We start from the raw sequence: 24,856 nt of genomic DNA, 5'->3' as shown, positions 1-24,856 counted from the left end.
AGTTCGAGGCCAGCCTGGTCTACAAAGTGAGTGCCAGGACAGCCAGGGCTACACAGAGAAACCCTGTCTCGAAAAACCAAAAAAAAAAAAAAAAAAAAAAAAAAAAAAAGATCCCTTCTAACTAAGTTGAGACACAGGACAGGAGAGTTAATATATCCTTGAGGCAAAACTGTAAAGGTATACTGCTAACCTTGCCAACTGAAAGCAAATTGCTTCTGGTGGTCCTTATAGACAGGTACTAAGAAGGCATTTGCTAGATGGATAGCTGCATCCCATGGACCAGTAGATGTGTTAATTTGCTCAAGTAAGGAAACTACATCTGGTACAGCAGCTGCAATTGGAATTACTACCTGATTTAGTTTTCCATAGTCAATTGTCATTCGATCCATTTGTCTTCAGTACTGGCAGATAGGAGAGTTAAACGGAGATGTGGTGGGAACCACCATCCCTGCATCTTTCAAGTCCTTGATGGTGGCAGTAATTTCTGCAATTCCTCCAGGAATACAATAGCATCTTTGATTCACTATTTTCTTTGGCAATGACAACTCTAAAGGCTTACATTTTGCCTTTCTAACCACAATAGGCCCCTCTCCACCGGTCAGGGGACCAATGTGAGAATTCTGACAACTTAAAAAAAAATAAATAAATATATATATATATATATATATATATATATATATATATATATATTACACTCCAGACTTTATCCCCTTCCCAGTCCACCCTCTGACTGTTCCATTTCCCATACCTCCTCCCCCCACCCCTGCCCTGTCTCCACAATGATATCTCACCCACACCCCAAAGTTCTGCCAACTTGTAAGTATATCTATGGCTTTATACATTCTGGAACTGGGGAAATGATCACAGGATGTGTTCTGGGAACTACTGGACCTACTGTGAGTCAGACATCAGTGAAAACTCCATTAATCACCTGTCCTCCACAAGCCCATACTTTAACTGGAGGGCCGCAATGTTTCTTGGCATTTCCTGGGATCAGTGTCAATTCAGAACCAGTATCCAGCAGACCCTGTAAAGTCTAATTATTTCCTTTTCCCCAGTGTACAGTGCCCTTGTAAAAGGCCACAGGTTCCTCTGGGGAAGAACTGGAAAAAGGATAACAGTAAAAGGCTAACTGTTAGGTGTCTTATCAAGGTCGTTCCTCAGGGGAACCTGGCCACCACTTTATTCAAGGGGTTCTGGGACGGCAAACTGGCTCAAGCCTGGAAACTGATTCACTGGCTAAGATTGCCTTTTGCCACGATCCAATGTAGCCTCCTTTCGTTTGTTTGAGAAATTTTCTGCTTGCACAGATGATACAGAAATGAGGTAGTACCCCAGATAAAAGGTGTGCCTCAAGATCTGGATTAAAAGTATGTCTGTCACCGGGCATGGTGGCACACACCTTTAATCCCAGCACTTGGGAGGCAGAGGCAGGGGGATTTCTGAGTTCGAGTTCAGCCTGGTCTACAGAGTGAGTTCCAGGACAGCCAGGGCTACAGAGAAACCCTGTCTTTTTTTTTTTTTTTTTTTAAAGATTTATTTATTATTATATCTAAGTACACTGTAGCTGTCTTCAGATGCACCAGAAGAGGGCATCAGGTCTCATTAAGGATGGTTGTGGGCCATCATGTGGTTGCTGGGATTTGAACTCTGGACCTTCGGAAGAGCAGTCTGTGCTCTTAACCACTGAGCCATCTCTCCAGCCCCCGAGAAACCCTGTCTTGAAAAAACTAACTAACTAACTAACTAACTAACTAAATAAATAAATAAATAAATAAATAATAATAGTAATAGTAATAAAAGCAAACCTACAGACCTATACATTTCATATACATGTGTATATGTGTGCATTTATAACAAACACACACCACACAGGGAGGCAGAGGCCTGGTCTACAAAGCAAGTTACAGGGATGTCAGGGTTATATAGTGACAGCTTGTCTCAAAAAAACAAAGAAACGGGGGCTGGTGAGATGGCTCAGTGGGTAAAAGCACCCGACTGCTCTTCCGAAGGTCCGGAGTTCAAATCCCAGCAACCACATGGTGGCTCACAACCATCTGTAACAAGATCTGACGCCCTCTTCTGGAGTGTCTGAAGACAGCTACAGTGTACTTACATATAATAAATAAATAAATCTTTTAAAAAAAACAAACAAACATGAAACGTACCCTTTACATATTGTACTGGCTAGTTTTGTGTCAACTTGACACAGCTGGAGTTATTACAGAGAAAGGAGCTTCAGTTGCCTCCATGAGGCATTTTCTCAATTAGTAATCAAGGGGGAAAGGCCCCTTGTGGGTGGGACCATCTCTGAGCTGGTAGGCTTGGGTTCTATAAGAGAGTAGGCTGAGCAAGCCAGGGGAAGTAAGCCAGTAAAGAACATCCTTCCATGGCCTTTGCATCAGCTCCTGCTTCCTGACCTGCTTGAGTTCCAGTCCTGACTTCCTTGGTGATGAACAGCAGTATGGAAGTGTAAGCTGAATAAACCCTTTCCTCCCCAATTTGTTTCTTGGTCATGATGTTTGTGCAGGAATAGAAACCCTGACTAAGACACATATACATGGGCTGGTGAGATGGCTCAGTGGGTAAGAGCACCCGACTGCTCTTCCGAAGGTCCAGAGTTCAAATCCCAGCAACCACATGGTGGCTCACAACCATCCGTAACAAGATCTGGCACACTCTTCTGGAGTGTCTGAAGACAGCTACAGTGTACTTACATATAATAAATAAATAAATCTTTAAAAAAAAAAGACACATATACATATATTTATGTGTATGCATATCTAGCTATCAATACTAAAGTAATAAGGATTCAGCCAGCACTTCAGGCATGCTTAGGTGTGTATCAGCTGGACCTTACAACTTTACAACTAAGGTACCTTACTGCACTTCTTGCCTATGTCGCTGTGTGTGCAAGTGTGTGTGCATCTCTGTATGTGTGTGCAAGTGTGTGTGCATCTCTGTATGTGTGTGCAAGTGTGTGTGCATCTCTGTATGTGTGTTTGGAAGCCAGAAGTCAACGTGTCTTCCTTTGTCTTTTTCCACCTTATTTTTTAAGACAAGGTCTCTCACTGAAATTCACTGAAGGAACTTGCCAGTTTGGCCAGCAAACTGTAGGGATCCCATTATTCCCTCCTTCCTAGCATTGAGGTAGAAGGCTCAAGCCACCGTGCTGGCTCTTTTACCTAGGTTCTGAGAATTAAGCTCATGTCATCAAGCTTATGGGACAAAGCTGAAGAAGAAAATTGTCCAACTTTGAGACCATTGCAGTCTACAGAGTGAGATGCTCCTTTTAAAAAGCAGAGGAGTTGGGAGGAAGGCTCTGTTGATAAAGGGCTTGTCCTGCAAGCAATGAAAACATGAGGTGAATTCTATGCAAATAATTTCTGAAGCAACTACACTCAAAAGGAAGAAAACCGGGACCAGACATGGTGATAAACTCCCTTAATCACAGAAGTGCATGCATGCATACATACATACATACATACATATATGAACCAGGGCCGGCGAGGTAGTTCAGCAAGTAAAAAATACTAGCTATAAAGCTTGACTAGCTGAGTTCAATCCCAAAAACCCATGTAAAAGCTGGACTGACTCTAGTAAACTGTCCTCTGACCTCCACACATGAACTATATGTACATGTGAGTCACACACACACACACACACACAAACACACATTTTTTTTGTTTTATTTTGTTTTTGTCGAGACAGGGTTTCTCTGTGTAGCCCTGGCTGTCCTGGGACTCACTTTGTAGACCAGGCTGGCCTCAAACTCAGAAATCTGCCTGCCTCTGCCTCCTGAGAGCTGGGACTAAAGTCGTGCGCTACCACGCCAGGCTACACACACATACACACATACACACTGAATTTATATACAATTTTTGAAATGTGTTATTTTGATTTGGTTTGGTTTGAAAAAGGCCTCACTGTGTAGCCCTGGCTGTCCTAAAACCAACTTTGTAGACCAGACTAGCTTTGAACCCACTGAGATTTGCCCGCCTTTGCCTCCCGAGAGCAGGCATTAAAGGAATGCACCAATCACACCAAGCTATCTTTGTTGCCATGTTTGGGACAGAGTATCATTATATAGCTCTGGCTGGCTTGGAACTTGCACTGTAGACCAGGTTGGCACTGAACTCAGATTGCTAGCCTCTGCCTCAGAGTACTGAGATAAGAGGTATACACCTTCATGTTGCATTTGAAATCATTCGAAATAAAAAAGACGTTTATGGTCTGTTTGTAGGACTGGGCACTGAACTCAGAGCCCAAAAGTGCTCTACAATTGGGGTAGATCCCTACCCTTATAAAAGTTTAATTTGTTTGTATTTTTCAGGATGGAGAGATGGTTCTATGGTAAGAGGACTTGTTGCTCCTTCCAGCACTATCATGGTGGCTCTCAACCATCCAACTCCAATTCCAAGGGATCCAAACCCCTCTTCTGACCTCTGAGGGCACATGGGACACACAAGGTGCACATATATAGATACAGACAGGCAAGACACTCACATACATAAAATGACTTTATAAAAAAACGGGGCTGGTGAGATGGCTCAGTGGGTAAGAGCACCCGACTGTTCTTCCGAAGGTCCAGAGTTCAAATCCCAGCAACCACATGGTGGCTCACAACCATCCATAACGAGATCTGGCGCCCTCTTCTGGAGTGTCTGAAAGACAGCTACAGTGTACTTACATATAGTAAATAAATAAATCTTTAAAAAAAAAACCAAAAAAAACAAAAAAACGACTTTTTAAAATGGCTTAACACCTAGAAGCACTTGCTGCCCTTCCAGAGAACAGAAGTTTGATTTCTAGTCCCCACTCACACTGAACAACTCATAAGGGCTGCCAGCTCCAGAGGAGCCAATGGCTCTGGGCCCTGGGATGCCTGCACTGACATGCAGACACATGTACATACCATGAGAAAAAGCACAGGGAAGGGCAAGTGAAAAATAAAATCTTGCTGGGCAGTGGTGGTGCACACTTTGAATCCCAGCACTTGGGAGGCAGAGGCAGGCAGATCTCTGAGTTCAAGGCCAGCCTGGTCTACAGAGTGAGTTCCAGGACAGCCAGGGCTACACTGAAAAACCCTGTCATGAAAATATATATATATATAAAATCAAAGATGTGTCAATAGCCTTTTAAATTTTAAATATGAATAGTAAATTAAAATAGAAAGTTGTACGTTTTTTGTTTTTTTTAAAGATTTAATTATTCATTTTATGTGTACACTGTGCTGGGACTAAAGGCATGTGCCATGCCTCCAACTGACCTGCTTTTCTGGGTTTTTTTTTCTTTTTTTTTTTGAGACAGGGTTTCTCTGTATAGCCCTGGCTGTCCTGGAACTCACTCTGTAGACCAGGCTGGCCTCAAACTCAGAAATCTGCCTGCCTCTGCCTCCCAAGTGCTAGGATTAAAGGCATGTGCTACCACTGCCCGGCATTTTTTCAGGGTTTTCTATCTCCGGCTCTCTCTGCTCCTTTCTGTCCAGCTCAGCAAGCACTGGCTCTCCATGGTGTGCTCGCACAGGCCCTGAGCAGCTTCTCAAGAGCATCCATCATCACGGTTCTCCCGACTATTGCCTTGAAACACTCTCCTTTCTCATGTAGCACAGTCCCACATATGACAGTCTCTATTTCTGAGTTTCTATCTCTCTGCTAATATAAAAGCTCACTGAGGACAGTGTGCCCTTCCTGGTTCTATGAGCCAGTGCATCCCAATACCCAGTGTGTCCTGGAAATCCTTTAAATTGTTGGATGAAAAGCAAGTGGACTGAGTTGTCTGAGAGAGGCAGGTGGAAGGAAGGTCCACAGTTCTCCAGCGGAGTTCTCCCTCAGATGCTCAAAACCTCAAGGAACAGGACGGGAAATGGGAATTTATTGAATTAAGTTTAATGAATTAAGCAAATTATTAGAATAATGGGTGAGATCATGGATATTTCTACTTACATTAAATCAAAAGAGAGGAAAGAAGATGAGACCCCAAAGGAAACAAGACTTTAATACAACTTGGTGTTCTTCCTGAAGTCGATACAAAGAGATGTCTTTCAAAGCCACAAAAAAGGTTAAAATAAAGTTTGTTTATGCCAGTCCCTAATGGCGCCAGTTCAGCTGAGCAGCTAGAGTAATGATTCACAGAGAAGCAGTCTTTGAACCTAGAGCCTTCTTCCAGTTCTTCTATCTCTGCACAGGTAGGTCCTCCCTGTGGCAGTAACAAGGCAGTGCCTCCAGGCCCTCAGATAAGAATGGCCATGCCAGGCAAGAGAAGAACTCCTGAGGAAGATTAGGGAATACATGCCTACACAGGAGCCGAGGCTAGGAAAGCTAGCCTCAGCTTCTCACTTGAGAACATTCTGTGGTGAAGTCACTGCAGAGCTTCCCATCTGCTTTGAGCGTGGACCACGTCAGGCGATGAGGTTCCTGGCTGTGCACGGATCAGTGAGGCCAGAACAGCCAGGCCAGCACAAAGTCACAGCCCATTCCTCTAATGCTGGGTCCACTTGATGCTCTTGAGGTCAATGCCATCCTGAACCATCTCCCAGAGAGGACTGCCAAAGAGAAGAGGCACTGAGTAAGTGAGGGTTAGACAGGAAGCGGCAGGTAACACTGCCTCTCAGGCCCTGAACAATCATTTCCCTTCTGTCCTTGTTGCTTCTCTGCCTTTTGCCCTGGTGAACCCCAATACAAGAGACAAACAAGCCTTCTCTAGCTCCTGTAAGTCCTGCTCAGTCCCAGGCCCTTCCTAATTTCTAGCATCAGGAAGACTATTTATTGCTTTAGCCAGAAAGGATGCCTTAGATCTCAGGCCTGAGCACCCAGGAAGATTGTGGGTAATGACCTACTTTGTGCATGGTGGGAGTGATGACTATGAAAACTTCTTTGTTTGTTTTTACCACTGAAGCTGAGACACGGAGTCGCGCATGCGCACACACGCGCGCACACACACACACACACACACACACACACACACACACACACACACACACACGAGGCAGCGTCTTCTGTGGAGCCAAGCCTGACACCAGTACTGAGCTTGGTGCTTCCGTGTCCCCAGTTAGTTTTGCTCAGTGTCACTGAGTCCCACCCTTTGTTTTTGTTTCTCAGAAAAGGACTTATGCACAATCTTCCTACTGCAGCCTCTGGCTCACAGCATCAGGCATGCACAATCTTCCTACTGCAGCCTCTGGCTCACAGCATCAGGCATGCACAAGATCCCTGGTTTGAGTTTTGTCTTCTAGGCAGGTACTCTACCACTGACCTTCCATTGGTTTTGGGGGGCTGGGGATCAAACCCAGGCTGTTTAGAGATGATACATAAGCAACCTCTATGCTATATACAAAAACCTAGTTTTAAAACATATTCTGAAGAACAAGAAGACAGGCGGTCGACTTCCTTGCTTTGTGGAATCTTTACATCCTACAATCCCTTTACACTCGGGTTTCCAGCTGTCTGAACAGAGTCGAAGGACAAGAAAGGTGTCAGTGTACGGTGTCTTCCATAGAGTCCACACGCAGGCGCACACACCTCATTTCTCGCAGGCGCTTCACGTGATGGATGCACTTCTCCGCCGTGTAGTCCACCTCCTCTTCTGTAGTGAAGCGGCCAATGCCAAACCTGAGAGAACACAGAAGATCGCTACACCTGGCAACGGGTTTGCTTTTTGGTTTTTTTGTTTTGTTTTGTTTTGACCAATACTCTCTGAGGACATACTAAATAAAAGATAGCAAAAGGGATGGGGATGGAGTTCAGTTGATAGAGTTCTTGCTTAACATGCATGAAGCCCTGGGTTAAACCCCTGACTGGGTTGGTGGCATATCTCCAGCCCTCGAGAGGTGGACACAGAGCAAGCATGGGCACGCTCTGGCTACAGAGTCAGTTGGAAGCCGACTGGGCTGCATGAAAGCTGCTGGAGCAAAGGAGGCAAACAGGAGGTGGGAGACCTGGTGTGCCTCTCTAGGTAAAGGATTCTGAGAACACAGCTTGACGGGCAGAATCCACCAAGCTTCCTCCATTTACCCTAGACCTCCTGGGCAGAGGAGCTAAATTCAAGACTCAGACATCCTCATCTTCACCAAGATTCAAGAAGCGGGCAGGGACATAGCTCAGCAGGAGGAGTGCTTGCCTATCATGTACAATTACCCCAAACTGCATAAACTAGGCATGGTGAGCACACCCCTGTAATCTCAGCACTTTGGAGCGAAGACAGGACAGAGTTCAAGACCAGCCTGAATTTCTGACAAGACCTTAACAAACCAGGAACACACCCACACCCACTCACACCCCTACATACACTTGCCCCCACACATAGTCACACACATAAACACACCTACTCTCATACACACACACATACAAAAATACCCCCACACTCATACACATATGTACACACACACATACACAGAAACATTCCCCATACACACACACACTCACACACATTCTCACACCCTGGTGCAATATCTCTCTCTCTCTCTCTCTCTCTCTCTGCAGCTGATCTCACTGACCTGATAGAGGAGTGTGCTAAATCCTCATCGGTACCAATTGCTCTGAGGACGTAAGAGGGCTCCAATGACGCAGAAGTGCAGGCACTAAGGATGGAGACAGAACCTTTTAGTCCATAGGACACACCCTGAAATCATACCACAGGGACATAAGAAACATAGCCTGGTGATGCCCTGTACAGCCTGGGATGTAAACCCAGCTTCTGTGGTCCCTATAGACAACTTCCTGGACCAAGGACACCAATGACTGAAAGAGCATGAGAGCCCACACACTGGACCTGACAAAACAGCCAGGGCAGAAAATACAGTATGTAAGCCTGGAGGGTAAACAAACCCTTGTGGCTTACACCCAAACTGTTAGCTTATCCCTGCAAAAGACATCTTCAGTTAAGCACAGTTAATCCCAGCACTCAGGAGGCAGAGGCCAGAGGATCTTGGTCTATACAGAGCATTTCAGGACGGCCAGGGCTACAGAGAGAGATCTTGTCTCAAAAGGAAACAAAAAAGACACATCTTCTAGGACAGACAAGCCCCCAGTTTCCAGGGAGAGCTGCTGGAACGGTTCCCTCAGCCACAGCCACCACCTGAGGCCTGAGCTTTATCGTGATCAAGAGCTCCTGTCCTATCCAACACCAGGAAGCTCACTGACACATAGGGTACCTGACAGGCAAGCTAACGGTGCTGCAACAGTGTCTGTCGACGCCGTCCAACTCACCTCCCTGAGGACAAGGCCACATCCTTGAGGGCCATCAGCAGGCTCTCTCCTTCCACATAAGCGAAGGAGAGGTTGATACAGCCTGAAGAAAAGAACACATAGTGATGGGACTCTGGGCCCCAGCGTCTGTCAGAATGGAGACTAAGAGCTGGAGACAGTGGAGGGGTACAGAAGGCCTACCACGAAGGAGACAAAGACGGTTAAAAAAAACAAAAAAACAACAAAACAAACAAACAAACAAACAATAAACCTTTTTTAGGTACAAAATATATTTCAGAAACAAAACCAGAATGGTAGAGTAAGTAGGGGCACGAGGATGGCTCTGCAGGTAAAGCCCTTGCTACATGCGCCTGGTGAGCTGAATTCTATCTCTGAAACCTAGGAGAGAGTGGGAGGAGAGAAGTGACTGTCCATGTGTATAGTGAAGGGCATTCTCCAGCCTCACATAATAGCTGGGTATCTGTGGTGCACGCCTTTAACCCCAGCACAAGGGAGGCAGAGGCAGGCAGATCTCTACGCGTTCAAGGACAGTCTGGTCTACAGGGTGAGTTCTAGGACAGTCATGACTATATAGAGAAACCCTGTCTCATAAAAATGAAATAAAATAAAATAAAAACCAATAAAATAAAATAAAGCAAAAAGCAAAGCAGAGGAAGACTGAAAGGGTGAGCCTGTACCAGGGTAGTGCTGCTTCGGGTCCCCATTCATCACCACATCTGGAAGGTTCTTCATTATCTTCTGTACCAGTCGCTCGGCTAACTTTGAGATCCGCTTATGGTCATACTAAGGAGCAGGCAGGGGAGAAGGAAGTACAGTGACCAGCAATCAGCTCAGAAGAACGAACTCCTGAAGCCCTTCTCCCTACCCAGGAGTCACGCTGTATCTATCGCACAGCCCCATCTGATGACCTGTTAGGTGTGGAGACCGCTCTATCTCCAGCACTGTGCGTAGTGTCTGGTGTATAAAAGGTGCTGAGGAGCCGAAAACAGGGTGCCAACAACATACTGAAAATTGGACTGTTAATTACAAGCAAGGCATGAATGTGTGTTCAACCATCTCTTTCAGAACAAGGGGCTGTGGTTCCTTGACAAAGTATGTTTTAATTCATTTTGTATGTACACATGGACATTTTACGTTTATTTACAAGGGACTGAACCCAAGGTCTTACCCACCCTAGGCAAGAACACTCCTACTGATCCAGCCCTTTACTTTTAATTTTGATCCTGAGTCTTGCTATGTAGCCCAGGATGGCCTTAAACTGAAAATTATTCTCCTGCCTCAGCCTCCGAGCAACTAGGATTACAAGTGCAGGATGTCAGCTGCTCAAAGGCAGGACAGCCTTAGCCCTGCTGTTCCAGAGATCAGACTCATTTATGCTAATGTGTCACTAAAGGGAGACCCTGCTTGAGGGGAGAACTTGGCGGGGGGACTACTCTCCCCAATACTTACCTCCATCTCTTGTTGTGCCAACTCACATGCAGCTCCCAGGCCCACCACCAAGGGTGTGGGCACTGTCCCAGACCGCATACCCCGCTCCTGCCCGCCTCCACTCTGTAGGGCCTCCACACGTACCCGGGGCCTACGGCGGATATAGATAGCACCAACCCCTTGGGAAAGAAAAGTTGTTAGGGAAAAAAAAAAAGAAACACAATGGAACAAAATATTACTTAAAAAAAATAAGATTAAAATATTTCAAGTTCTATAGTTAACTTTTTCTAAATAAAAAAAAAAAGAGGAAAGAAAAGGAGAAATGAAAAAAGCATAGTTTGTAGCAAATGTCCCCAGCATAACTATGTTACAGCAGGTATATCCTATATCAATGACCAAAATGATTCCAAGCCTACCGCTATGCATGATGAAATGACAGCATACAATGAGGACTATTCGTAAGAGCAAAAGGATCAGAAACCAGTTAGAGATGGCCACTGGTACCGAGTATACACTGCTCTTAAAGAGGACCTGTGTGTGGTTCCTGGCACCCACGTCGCAGAGCTCAGGAGACCCAGTGCCCTTTGCTTGCTCTCGGAGTCTTTGCAGGCACCTGCACATACTTTCATAACACTCCACACAATAAAAATAATCATGAAACTTCCCAAGAATAAAAAAAAAAAAAAATAAGGCTCACCGGGCAGTGGTGGTTCACACCTTTAATCCTAGCACTTGGGAGGCAGAGGCAGGCAGATTTCTGAGTTTGAGGCCAGCCTGGTCTACAGAGTGAGTTCCAGGACAGCCAGGGCTACACAGAGAAACCCTGTCTCGAAAAACAACAACAACAACAAAAAGGCTCAAAAAGAAGAAGGAGGAAGAAAAGGAAGGGGAGGGGGAACAGGAGGAAGAGGGCAAAAGCCCACTAGGGGATGTGGAGATGCAACAGTGGTTTGCTGCCCTTGCAGAGGACCCAGGTTCAGTTCCCAGAACCCAGACACAGCTCACACAGCTCTAACTCCAGGCCAGGGGAGTCTGTGCCATCTTCTGGTCTTCACGAACATTGCACTCAAAACAGTACACTTAGGTGCATGCAGGCAAAACACTCAAATACCTAAAATAAATAAACCTTTTTTTGTTTGTTTGTTTTGGTTTTTTTGAGACAGGGCTTCCCTGTCCCTCTTAAGGACATGGTGAAGAGATCAAGAAAGAATGCCAGCTATGTTCAGCAGCTGCTTGGATCTACAAAGAGGCAAGTGTTTCTGGCTATTGTTGAATGATACGTCCATAGGCCAGGCCACTCTGAACGTACAACCTTCTCAGAGAACCGTCACAGTCTTGACTGAGTTGAGCACCAGCTAAATGATTTGCTGAGAATGGGAAAAAGCAGGCAGGAACTGGTACCTTTAGGGCCGTAGAGTTTGTGACCACTGATGCTCATAAGATCAATCTTCATGTCATTGACGTCAAGTGGGATTTTCCCAACAGCTTGGGCGGCATCAGTGTGGAAGTACACCTTTCTGGAACTGCAAATCTGCCCTGAGGAATGACAGAGAGAAAGACACATGGCACAGTGAATGTAACCTGACAGCAATCTTGCTAGGTACCATGAATAATTTAAGTTACTGATAACATTTATTTATATATATATATACACACACATATATATATGTGTGTGTGCACATATGTGTGTGTGTGTACGTGTCCTCTCCTACTCCCTGTCTTTCCACCTGCCCCTGCCTCTCTAGCTCCCTCCAAACTCCCTGCCTCTTTGCTATTACTGTAAAAATCAAGAGCAAAACACCAAACCACAAATACACACGACATTTTGATGCCCAAGATTCTTCATGCTCCCTTATTAACTCTGGACTTTGCAAACGCAACATCTCCTTTTAGATACTTTTTATTTAAAAGAGAAAAAAGGCCTTTTCTTACTGTTTTGTTGTCATTTGGAGCAAAAACTGAAATAAAATGTGGCAGCAGCAACAACCATAAAGGACACAAACCCCTGAACTCTAAAACCTCACATAGTAGCCAGCTAGAATGCAGGTCAGCAAGGCACACACAGCTCTTCCCGTTGGTCCACTTGGCTTTTATGTCAGAACTCTGTGCCCCTGCTTTCATGGACCCACGGGTGGTAAGTATCAGGCTAACCTACCATACTCACCTATTTCTGCAATCGGTTGCTTTACTCCAATTTCATTGTTCACAGTCATAACAGAGACCAGGCTGGTGTCTGGCTGGATGGCAGCCTCTAGTTCCTAAGAATGTAGGAGTAAGGAGTCTATATGATGCCAAGAGACAGCTAGCTATATAAATAAGAATAAAAGCAACTTTAAATCTACAAGAGGGGCCTTCCACTCTAACCCTATCTAAGCACGTAAGTTAACCGGGGGACGGAGCATGTGTGAGGCACTGACTCGCCCTAGTGCTACTGTTTAAAAACAATAACAGCAGCTTTCGGCTGCAGCCATAGCTCGGCAGCAGTGAGCACTGCCTGCTCATCCCGAGGACCCATGTTTACCTCCTAGCACACCATGGAGGATCACAGCTGTCTGTAACTCCAGGTCCAGGGTACTGGACACTTTTTTCTAGTCTCCACGGGTACCAGGCACAGATATGCATGCAGGCATGACACTCAAATACAAAAACAGAAAGTTATAAAAAAGGCCAGGCTGTTCATCCAGAAGTCCCGAGTTCAATTCCCAGCACCCACCATGGTGGCTCAGAACCATGTATAATCTCTGTCATAGAGTCATACATGTGAATAGAGTACTCATATACATTAATAAACAAACCTTTAAAAAGGAAATATGGGCTGAAGAGATGGCCCAGAGGTTAATAGCAATCGCTGCTGTTGTAGAAGCCCTGAGTTGGAGTCCCCACAGCCACACTCATAGCCACCTGTAACACCCAGGCACACATGAAATAAATCTAAAAGGAGGAAGAAAACCTCCCTGCAGCCATGGCTGTTGAGTGAGGAGGATCAGGGGTTCAAGGCCATTCAAGTCTAAATAGCCACTGCAGGCCAGCCTGAGATTCCTGAAACACTGTTTCAAAGACAAAGATATAAACCAAACACAAAACAAAAAACCCCAAAAAGCTTACATGAGACCCTACCTAGGCCAAATAAACAAAGGTGATTTCAAGCTGCTGCAAAGCTACAGGAGTAAGAGCAGTGTAATCATGAGGTACAAACATGGACAAGCACCTATACTCAAGCCTTTCCCTTGAGATAGGCTGTCACTCTCCAGTCCAGGCTATCCCCATACTCTGGTGAGCCTTTTTTTTTTTTTTTTCCTTCGAGACAGGGTTTCTCTGTGTAGCCCTGGCTGTCCTGGAACTCACTTTGTAGACCAGGCTGGCCTCGAACTCAGAGATCTGCCTGCCTCTGCCTCACAAGTGCTGGGATTAAAGGTGTGCACCACCACGCCTACCTCTGGTAATCCTCTTGTTTGAGCCTCCAGTGCACTGAGTTTAAGAGTGAATCCCCCATATTTAACCCATACTAATATGTTGGCTTTTGCAGTTCTGGGGATCAAGCCCACAGCCTTGTGTATACTATTCAAGAATTATACTACTGAGCTACACCTCCAGTCAGCCTGCTTCCTTCGTAGGGTGATAAGAAACATCAATGCAGGGAAGAAAGAGGCCAGAGCTCTCCTGTGATGTAAGTCCCTGACATCCTACCCTCATGTCCAGTAGCTCTGTACAAAAGAGGATCACCAAAATCCCTCAGAGGCAAGTTTTCCATGGAGAACAGCGAACACATAAAGAACACAATCTTCTCTGCCAGGCCTGATCCATGCTCCACTCTCACTGATCAACCTTTAGGCTCCACCCAAAACTGGAGAGACAGACTTACAGGATGGAGGCAGGCTCCTCCCATCCTGTCCCTCGGGCCTGGGGCACTCCTACCTTTAAGTCAATGATCCCGCTCTTCTGCACAGGGAGGTAAGTGACTCGAAAGCCCTCAGCTTCCAGGGAGCGGCAGGAATCCAGCACACATTTGTGTTCTGTCTGGGTGGTGACCAAGTGTTTTTTTCTTGACCTGTAGAACCTGGCCACTCCCTAAGAATTGACAATAATGTAATGAAAACAAAGTATAGCATCCTTGGTACCATGAATCCCATTCATGAACAGTCTTTCTGTGAGGGTAGGCTCAGGACTGCCCAGAGCCAAGTACACTGAAGACCAAGGCCCCACCGGTGTATGTGATACTTTTAGCATCAGGAGAAACTATAAAGATAGGCTAATAAAAACTGAAATACTGCTGGGCAGTGGTGGCACACGCCTTTAATCCCAGCACTTGGGAGGCAGAAGCAGGCGAATTTCTGAGTTCGAGGCCAGCCTGGTCTACAGAGTGAGTTCCAGGACAGCCAGGGCTATACAGAGAAACCCTGTCTCGAAAAACAAAAAACAACAACAACAACAACAAAAAATAGTGCCAGACCTGGCAAACACGCTCACAGTCAGTTATTGGATGGAACACAGGGCCCCCAATGGAGGAGCTAGAGAAAGCACCCAAGGAGCTGAAGGGGTCTGCAACCCTAAAGGTGGAACAACAATATGAACTAACCAGTACCCCCAGAGCTCGAGTCTCTAGCTGCATATGTAGCAGAAATTGGCCTAGTCGGCCATCATTGGGAAGAGAGGCCCCTTGGTCTTGCAAACTTTATATGTCCCAGTACAGGGGAACTCCAGGGCCAAGAAGTGGGAGTGGGTGGGTAGGGGAGCGGGGTGGGGGGTGGGGGTGGGGGTGGGGAAGGATATAGGGAACTTTCGGGATAACATTTGAAATGTAAATGAAGAAAATACCTAATAAAAATTGGAAAAAGAGAAAAAAAAAAGAAAATGACATATCAAAAAAAAATATTATGATGTAGTGAAAAAAACATAAAAAGTGTTGCAGTGAAGTGGCCTGTATTAAAAAAAAAAACCCAAATTATCAAATGAACATTTATGTTATTAAAAGGACAAACAAACAAGCAAAACATAGTCAAGTATAGCCCACATAGCCATGGTCTCAGCATTAAGGGACAAGAGGGCATCTGCACACTGAGACCATCTTGGTCTACACAGGAAGTTCAGGACACTCAGGACTACTTAGTAAGACCTTGTCTCCAAACAATCAAAAGAACAAAGGAACCGAGGGAGAAGTAAGACGGGAAAGCAATGTAGCTGAGTGCAGTAGCCTGGAGTCGGTGCTACTGTGGGGACTGAGGACAGAGGACCATTAGGACTTACTGTCTCAAAAATAAATAAATAAAAGATAAATGAGACTCACACCTCATTCCCTAAGGTGCTTGCTGCACACACATGAGGATCTCTTGGAGCTCTGGTGAAGGCTCCTCATTTCAGAGCACTTGCACTTACAAAGAACCTCGGCTCTGTACTTGGCATCCACTGGTGATCACAACTGCCCTTGACAGGGGATCTGGCTCCCTCTTCAGGCTCTGAGGGCACCAGGCACATAAGTGGCAAACACACACACACACACAGAATAAAAACAAATAAATCTTTTTTCTTTTAAGTTTAAATAAATAGGTATAAGGACTGAGCTCTACCCAGATCCAGTGCTCCTGCATCCCAGTTGTACAGAAGCAGAGACCGGAGAATCCCAGGGACACCAGCCAGGCAGGCTGGCCCAGGTAGGGAGCTCTGGTGCGGAGATGGGGCTGGTGTTGGTGAGCATGAAGCCTCCCTAGGTAGGTGACCTTCATTCACTAGCACATTGTTTACACATACATGTTTTCACATCTGGTACCTAAACTGTTTGGTGTCATTGACTCAGCAGTTAAGGAGTCACACTGCCTTGCTTTTTCATGTTGCTTTCATGTCTCTTTGCAATATAAACACTGATTAGTTTAGATGTCTCTTCTGTTTTTATTTGAGAGATGCTCTTTTTGAACAGCATATGCTTCAGAGTTCAATCTCTATCACCATGCAGGGATTTATTGTTTTGAGACAGTCTCACTATGTAGCTGTGGAACTCACAGAGATCCACCCGCCTCTACATCCCAGTCATGAGATTAAAACTATGCATCGTCACACCCAGCTCTGCTTAACTACTTATAATAGCTAAGAAGTGGAACCAGCCTAGATGTTCATCTACAGATGAAGGGATAAAGAAAATGTGTTACATATGCAATACCACTTAATTCTGACAGAAAGAAAAATGAAATAATCACATTTGCAGAAAAATAAATGGAATTAGAAATTACTACGTTAAGTAAAATAAGTCAGACACAGAAACAAGTACTGGGCTGGAATGCTGGCTCAGCACGTGAGGGCACTTGCCACAGGCTTACTGACTGAATCCAACCTTGGGAGCCAACTCCCACCAGTTACTGATGACCCCACATGTGTGCTGTGGCACATGCATGCACACATACAAATTGATTAATTAAAAAAGATAAATGCAGCCAGGTATGGTGGCACACGCCTTTAATCCCAGCACTCGGGAGGCAGAGGCAGGCAGATTTCTGAGTTCGAGGCCAGCCTGGTCTACAAAGTGAGTTCCAGGACAGCCAGGGCTACACAGAGAAACCCTGTCTCAAAAAAACAAATAAAAAAAAAAAAAAGATACGGGGGCTGGAGAGATGGCTCAGAGGTTAAGAGCACTAACTGCTCTTTCAGAGGTCCTGAGTTCAAATCCCAGCAACCACATGGTGGTTCACAACCATCTGCAATGAGATTGGATACCCTCCTCTGGTTTGTCTGAAGAGAGCAACCCTGTCTCGAAAAACAAAAACAAAACCAAAGAAACAAAAAAAATTAAATAACACATCCTTAAAAAGAGAAAAATTAATATCATCACATGTGCACAAATTATTTTTCAAAAGATAAAAAATTGTAAATGAGAAACTGGGAGCCAGAGAGTGTGCTGCTCCCTTTCTTTCTTTCTTTCTTTGTTTCTTTCTTTCTTTCTTTGTTTCTTTCTTTCTTTCTTTGTTTCTTTCTTTCTTTCTTTCTTTCTTTCTTTCTTTCTTTCTTTCTTTCTTTCTTTCTTTCTTTTTGGTTTTCCATGAAACATGAGTGAAACATGGTTATGATCTGTCCATCAACATTGCCATTAAGCCTGAGATACTTGCACAAAGCACGTGCATGACCCAAATATAGGATGACCAATACCAGACTGAGTGACCAAGTCAAAGGCCTGCAGAGAGTACTATAGCAACAATCACCTCTAAATGCAGAGGAATTCTGTAAACAGCTCTCAGAAAGGAAAAGCTGACTGGAAAGTGGCCTTGATCAACTACAAGCAAGCCAAAGTCATCTTAGAACAGCGACATGGCTGAAAACATGGCCCACGAGGCCACCTGAAGACAACTGCATAGGCACACATATGACTCATGGCTGGTGCTGTACTGCTGTGGGTCTGTGGTGCTGTGGGTCTGTGGTGCTGGGAGGCTGTGGTGCTACCCCTGGTAGGTAGTTCTGGGTGAAAGAAAGCCCGCTGAGCGAGCCATGGGGAGCAAGCCAATAAGCAGCATCCCTGCATGGCTTCTATCTCAGTTGCTGCTCCAGGTTCCTGCCCTATGCTCAGGCCTTGACTTCCCCTCATCTCATCAAGGACTGGAGGTTATAAGGTGAAATAAATACTTGCCTCCTAAATTGCTTTTGGCCATGGTGTTTTATCACAGCAACAGAGACCTAAGCCGGACACTGTTACTCATTTTTTTAAAGGACTAGCATCCTAAAAAATCCAAACTGTTAGTGGTCTAAGAACCACCTTCTTTCCTAACCAACTGCCACACTGAACTCAGACCAATAGGGTAAAAGACTTGGCTGCAAAAGGCTGAGGAAAGCATGCCTGATGGCTCCAGAGTCCAGGACACATGCCTGGTGCCTTGAGTTTGACACTCAGAACCTAAGTAAAGGTAGAAGGTGATTTCAGACTCCACAAAGTTGTCCTCCATACATTTTTTTTTAAAGGCAGAGAAGGAACTAGGGAGACGTGGGTAGTTGAGTTCAAATGAGAGAGGGGCACCAATCGCTAAACCCAAGAAGCCAGACATAGTGTCATGTTCCCTCTTGTTTGCTTCTGCCTTCCATCTTCCCACAACCCCTCACAACTGTCCACCACACAACATCCCCATCCCTCCTCTTACCTTAATTGCTATGTTGTTGGACTCAGTAGCTCCACTAGTGAAAATGATCTCCCGAGGATCAGCTCCAATCAGAGATGCTACTTGCTGAAAGCCAAGAGACAAAGATACAGCACATCAATCCTGGGCAGCGATGGGGCTACAGATACAGCCTGGACGGAGCTTTGGACCAAGAGAAGTTCTACTGCATCCTACCAACCGCCTACAAGGAAAGACACTCTGTGCCTACTAGGTATAACTTTTTAGCCTGGATTGGGATAAAAAGGAACTGATTGTCACGGCTCAGATATTCTATCCTTTCTCCATTCTAAAACCGGTGGAGAGTGTCAAATGTAAGCTAGGCATGATGACATACCCCTTTAATCCCAGCACTCAGGGGTTGGAGGCCAGCCTGGACAATCTACAAAGTGAGTTCCACCACAGCCAGGGCTACGCAAAGAAATATTGTCTCAAAAAACAAAACAAAAGAAAACAAAAAGAATGTCCAATGTAGCTCAGTTGGTAGAGGGCTTACCTAATAATTATGGAGCCCTGGGTTTGATTTCCAGCTCTGCACAAACAAAGCAAGGTGGTGCAAACCTCAAATCAACTGCACTCAGGAGGCTAAGTTTGAGGCCATGAGTTTGAGGCCAGTCTGGGATACACAGGAAGTTTCAAGCCATCTTAGATAAAAGCGCAAAGTGGGGCTGGAGAGATGTCTGAGTAGCTTAAGAGCACTTGTTGCTCTTGTGGAGGACCCCGCTTCAGTTCCCAGCACCCACATGGTAGCTCACAGTCATCTTTAATTTCTAGTTCCAAGGAATCTGACAGCCTCTTCTAGCCTCTACCAGCACCACACATGTACATGGTGCTTGTGTGCATGCGCATGCGCACTCGCACTAAACATCCAATGCATAATTATTTTTAATGGCAGGTTTTGTTTTTAAACAACGTTCTCTGCACTTATTTATGCACTTTGGGGTGGAGACCGTTCCTGCCACAGCAGGTTTATGCAGAGGGCGCTTCCGATGATGCTTTCATTTAATCGGGAATCTGCGCTTGCGGACCCCGAAGGTCCTTGCCTCCAATTGCTTTTTGATCTATCAACAAAGTTGCCAGTAGCCAATGGTTGAGCACGGAGCAGGACACTGAGAGTTGTGGGGAGAGAGGAGAAGGGTAGACACAGTAGTGGAGAGAAGATAAAGGCAACTAATGGATACGCGGCCACCTTAGCGACTGGGCCTAGGGTAGCAGAGGAAGATTTAGGAGTCCACAGTCACTGAGTTATCCAAGGCATGTTAAGAATAACTGATGTGTGTGTGTTTTCTCTTATTGATTGATTGATTGATTGAGACACGGTTTCTCTGTATAGCCCTGGCTGTCCTGGAACTCACTCTGTAGACCAGGCTGGCCTCAAACTCAGAAATCCGCCTGCCTCTGCCTCCCAAGTGCTGGGATTAAAGGCGTGCACCACCACCACCTGGCTCTCTCTTTTTAAAAAAGATTTATTTAGTTATATTTTAAGTATGTGAGTACACTGTCGCTCTCTTCAGACACACCAGAATCGGGCATTGGACCCCATTACAGATGGTTGTGAGCCACCATGTAGTTGCTGAGAACTGAACTCAGGACCTCTGGAAGAGAAGTCAGTGCTCTTAACGGCTGAGCCAACTCTCCAGCTCATGTGTGTGTTTCCTATTCCTGGATGTGAGATAGGTTCTGGGCATGTACACAGGTGTAACCAGCCAAGAACATAAAGTGGTGTAGACAAAACTACACATACCATGGAGATTTAAGGGATCAAATTCAAGTCATTGTGTTAAGGTACCCATGGACATGTCCCGTTGACCCGCGAAATGCATTTTTAAAAATGTATTTATTGAACTCCTTCTACATGTGTTTTGAGTTATGTACAAGTGTTAACCTTTATGAGCACTGCCTCATTTAATTTCCCCAATAATCTTATGCAGCATGAACTATTTCATTTTCCACTTGGTAGATGAGGAGTTTAAAGCTTAGAGAATTGAGCAGATTTGTCAGCGGTAGTTCACCTAGGGAATCTGGAACTAATTAAACACTTAGTGTCAGATTCCAGAGCCACTACCTGAGTCTCTTCTAGAAACACAGCTATTTCCATCTGTAAGAAACAGGTCACACAGACCACTGAGTGAAACTTCTCACAGTCCTTCATGCTAACCTGGCGAGCACGTTCCATGGCTGCCTCGCTCTCCCAGCCATATGCATGAGTCCGAGAATGAGGGTTCCCATAGTAGTTGACAAGGTATGGGAGCATGGCATCAAGCACTCTGGGATCCTGAACATAAGAAAACAGAGCCCAAAGTCAATTCAGAACCTGCTCGATCCACCATTACCTGCCAGCCTTGCTCAGTGCATCTCCAACCTTTCAGATACTCTCTGCTTTCTTCCACTTCTCAGACACTAATCGAATAGCAACCTGAAATATGCCCACTTCAAACTGCACTGCTCTGCAATTCCCACAAGTCTTTCTTTGATTTTTTTCATTACTTATTGAGAGATAAGGTCTTATGTAGTTGAATCTGGCCTCATATTTATAAGCCTGCCAGGTGTGGTGATACACACTTTTCTTTTTTGGTTTTTTGACACAAGGTTTCTCTGTATAGCCCTGGCTGTCCTGGAACTCACTTTGTAGACCAGGTTGGCCTTGAACTCGGAAATCCACCTGCCTCTGCTCCCCCCCACCCCCACCCCCAGTGCTGGGATTAAAGGCGTGTGCCACCAATGCCGGGCGCATTTAACAAACAAACATAAGTTTGAGGGGGCTGGAGAGATGGCTCAGCAGTTAAAGAGCACTGACTGCTCTCCCAGAGGTCCCGAGTTCAATTCCCAGCAACAACATGGTGGCTCACAAGCATCAGTAATGGAATCTGATGCCCTCTTCTGGAGTGTCTGAGCATAGCTACAGTGTCCTCGGGTATATATAAAATTAAAAACAAAACAAAATAACAACATAGGTTTGAAACTCCCTATGTGGCTCAGGCTGGTCTTAAGCTCACTCAAACTACCCATGGCACACTGTCCAGCTCCAACTCCCGAGCATTTACTATTAATTATAATGCTTGTACTGGAAGGATCTGACAGGGTCAGTAGCTACAAAACAGTAAAGCCTTTTCTACTAAACTAACATCTTAGCTTCCTGATTCCTGGCAGCTCCTTTTCCTAGCACATTTAATAGTTCTCAAGTCGGATGAATTTTAGCCTGTCGGTGAAATTTGTCCTTCTAACCTTTCCTCCCTACAAAGAACCTCTGTTAGTCCTTACCAGAGGGGTGGTGGCCTGCACGTCCATGTATAGAGGTCGCAGCACTGCCTCTGCCTCTGAGGGAACAGCCGAATGGGGGGCATGATCTACAACTGACAACAGAGAGCAGTGGCAAAGTGAGAAACCGTGGACGAAGGGCACACAAAACAACAGATGGTCAAAGCTTCTTTGAGGTGAATTTAAGGAAGGCTGAGGTCCAGTGTCAAAAGTAAACAAACAACAACACGCGCTGAAAGACATCAAGTAATAGACACAGGGTTCTTGGAAAGGGCGCGGGCAGCAGTCGGGGGCAATGTTTAAACTACATAGCACCAAGTGGGACGAGCTGTAAAAAGCAAAACCATTTAGAAGAAAAGTGAAAAGCGCAGGTTCCTTCAAAGGTTCACGGCAGGAGGAGGCTCAACTTGCATCTTTAAGACTTGGTCAGGAGAGAACTGAAGGATGAGAATTCCGCTCAAGGGAAGTGCGGAGCAGGATGTAAGGGCCCTCCCGAAAAAAAATAGGAGACCGGGAGACAGGAAGGTTTAAGAGTCTGGGCGATGGAACACGGCGGGTAGGATCCGCAATAATGCAGTGCTTAGCAGCACCGACCCAAGGGGCTTCGCTCCTCCAGAAACCGTGGGAGCGAAAAGGAAAGGGAACGTACCGCGCAGGCGCAGTCCCCGGGTGGGCACCGAGGACCTTCCCAGGGCCACGGAGGTAGCCGCCAACGACGCCCGCCTCCAAGCGGCTCGCAGCAGCATGTTCCCAGCCACAGAGCCCACCATCCGCGGCGCTTGCAAGTCCTCAGCCCATGCTCCCGGAAGTAACTGCGCCGTGCTCCGGAAGCGATCCCACGGACTGCGAGCGCCCTCCGCCTAGCATTCGGAGTGAGACGTCGAGCTGAGCGATCGCAGCGGAGAACGAGGTGAGGTGGGGCCCGACGGTGACCTGCGACGCGCGTGCGGGGTCCTCCATCGCGAGGAGGGTGGTGAAGGCGTGCCGCGGGCTGGCTTCTGACCCGGGTGCTGTGACCCTGCTGTGCGTCCCCCCGCCGACGCCACGGCTGGCGACCAGGCCCTCACTGTCCTAGCCCTCTCGCCGCAGATGCCGGTGGCCGTGGGTCCCTACGGGCAGTCCCAGCCCAGCTGCTTCGACCGCGTGAAGATGGGCTTCGTCATGGGTTGCGCCGTGGGTATGGCGGCCGGGGCGCTGTTCGGCACCTTCTCCTGTCTCAGGTGAGCCAAGCGGACAGGACTTCCTGCCTTCCGAGGGCTCCAGAGCCCACTTAGACGAGGTTGAAAGCATAGGATTTACGGATCTGAGTTCTACAGTCAAAATGGCTTTCTGACTCCTTTGTTAGTTCAGTGTCATTAGGCAGGTTAGAGGCTGAGTTTAGTGGAGTACTGGACACTTACCTCCTCTTTTGTAAGAGCCAATCATATTAGTATGATTTACATTCTCTGGCACGTCGTAATTGCTTAGCGAAGGGTTGTTATTGTTACATGGCGTTTTAACTCCCAACTGCATGTAATGAAGAAAGCCTGATGAGAATTAGGTGTAGTGAAATGTTCTACCTCTGAGATAAACTGCTATTCTATAGGTCATCACCACGTTTGAATACTGTACTTATAAAGTACTATTTACCCAGCACTAGCTTAATTGTAGTGCTAAGTACTGTAGTTAACCACCCAGCAGTAGCTGTGAGCACCTTAAATCCAGCAGCACAATGGACAGAGTGACAGGATTCCTGAGTTCAATACTAGCCTCGTATATAAATGTGACTTCCAGACAGCCAGGGCTGTTACACAGAGAAACCGTCTCAAAATAATAATAATAAATTAAAAAGTGTAGTTACCGAGTCTGTAATGTCCATTTTAAACTTTATGCAGTTTATAAATTGCAGCGCTTGACTCAATCTAGGTTAAACAAAACACTAAGGAATTATCTAGACGAAAAATGGCTACTCAATGATAAAATACCATAGAGGCACAAACATGACTTCTTTCTTGCCCATGTACTTCATTAACTCTGCATCTACAAACTAATTAATGCAGCATTCAGCACAGGTCCAAGAGACCCTGGATAGATATTTAACTGAAGAGTAGCATTTTAAGAATGACAAATGAGATTGTCAAGCTGTTAGTGCTTAACGTATTCAACAGATTTTAAAGGGGTAGTTAGTTCAAATCTCTATTCCTGTATTTGTATTCCCAATTTGCTCTTTCTTGGTTTCTTCCTCAGGATCGGAATGCGGGGTCGGGAGCTAATGGGCGGCATTGGGAAAACCATGATGCAGAGTGGCGGCACATTTGGCACTTTCATGGCCATTGGAATGGGCATACGATGCTAATTAGGGCTAGGATGCCCTGCAATACCTAAACTTCCCCATCCATTTCGACCCTTGTACAATAATAAAGTTGTTTTCTTCTCGTTATCAGTCTATTTTTACCTAGTATTTATCCTAGACCCAAAATTGTTATTCTCTCTATGATCTGTCTTCTGGAGACACATAACTAAATCTCTACCCAGGCTTGTTGATACACACACTTTATCCAAGCACTCTGATGATGGAGACTCGTTAAACCTGCTAAAAAAAATCCTGGTACAGCTTACCAATTATAAAAACTTTAGTTGCTTAGTGACTTAACAGGTATCCTGTTCACAGTAGCACATTGTATGAGATTGTTCAGAAAGACATCACCAGCCTCAGCATTGAACATTTTAATTATCTAGGTTGCTAACAAAATTACTTACAGGATACCCCTGTGATGGCCAAGAATACAAACCTGATTGTCCTTGGTAAATTTTTCTGGTTAATCTTCAGAACATCATTAATAACTGACAATTCAAAAT

At 45.6% G+C, this 24,856-nt stretch overlaps 2 protein-coding genes across 2 annotated transcripts; one reads left to right on the top strand and one right to left on the bottom strand.

Annotated features, from left to right (window-relative positions):
* Positions 1–5,856: 5,856 nt before the first annotated feature.
* On the bottom strand, positions 5,857–22,805 carry Nfs1 (NFS1 cysteine desulfurase). The gene is made up of 13 exons (XM_021152677.3): positions 22,668–22,805; positions 22,022–22,113; positions 20,919–21,035; positions 18,746–18,829; positions 14,550–14,702; positions 12,799–12,892; positions 12,036–12,170; positions 10,656–10,813; positions 9,884–9,989; positions 9,207–9,288; positions 8,495–8,578; positions 7,521–7,610; positions 5,857–6,544 (listed from the first exon to the last, which is right to left on the bottom strand). The coding sequence occupies exons 1-13, from the start codon at positions 22,786–22,788 to the stop codon at positions 6,481–6,483; spliced, it is 1,380 nt and encodes a 459-aa protein (XP_021008336.1). The 5' UTR covers positions 22,789–22,805; the 3' UTR covers positions 5,857–6,480.
* Romo1 (reactive oxygen species modulator 1) lies at positions 22,791–24,437 on the top strand. The gene is made up of 3 exons (XM_021152690.2): positions 22,791–22,928; positions 23,108–23,238; positions 24,245–24,437. Exons 2-3 carry the CDS (start codon positions 23,108–23,110, stop codon positions 24,351–24,353), a joined length of 240 nt encoding a protein of 79 aa, XP_021008349.1. The 5' UTR covers positions 22,791–22,928; the 3' UTR covers positions 24,354–24,437.
* Positions 24,438–24,856: the final 419 nt, after the last annotated feature.

Source organism: Mus caroli, unplaced genomic scaffold (genome assembly GCF_978045245.1).
Source record: "Mus caroli unplaced genomic scaffold, Mus_caroli_1 scaffold_2, whole genome shotgun sequence".
Taxonomy (NCBI): domain Eukaryota; kingdom Metazoa; phylum Chordata; class Mammalia; order Rodentia; family Muridae; genus Mus; species Mus caroli.
This window is presented reverse-complemented; position numbering and strand designations above follow the sequence as displayed.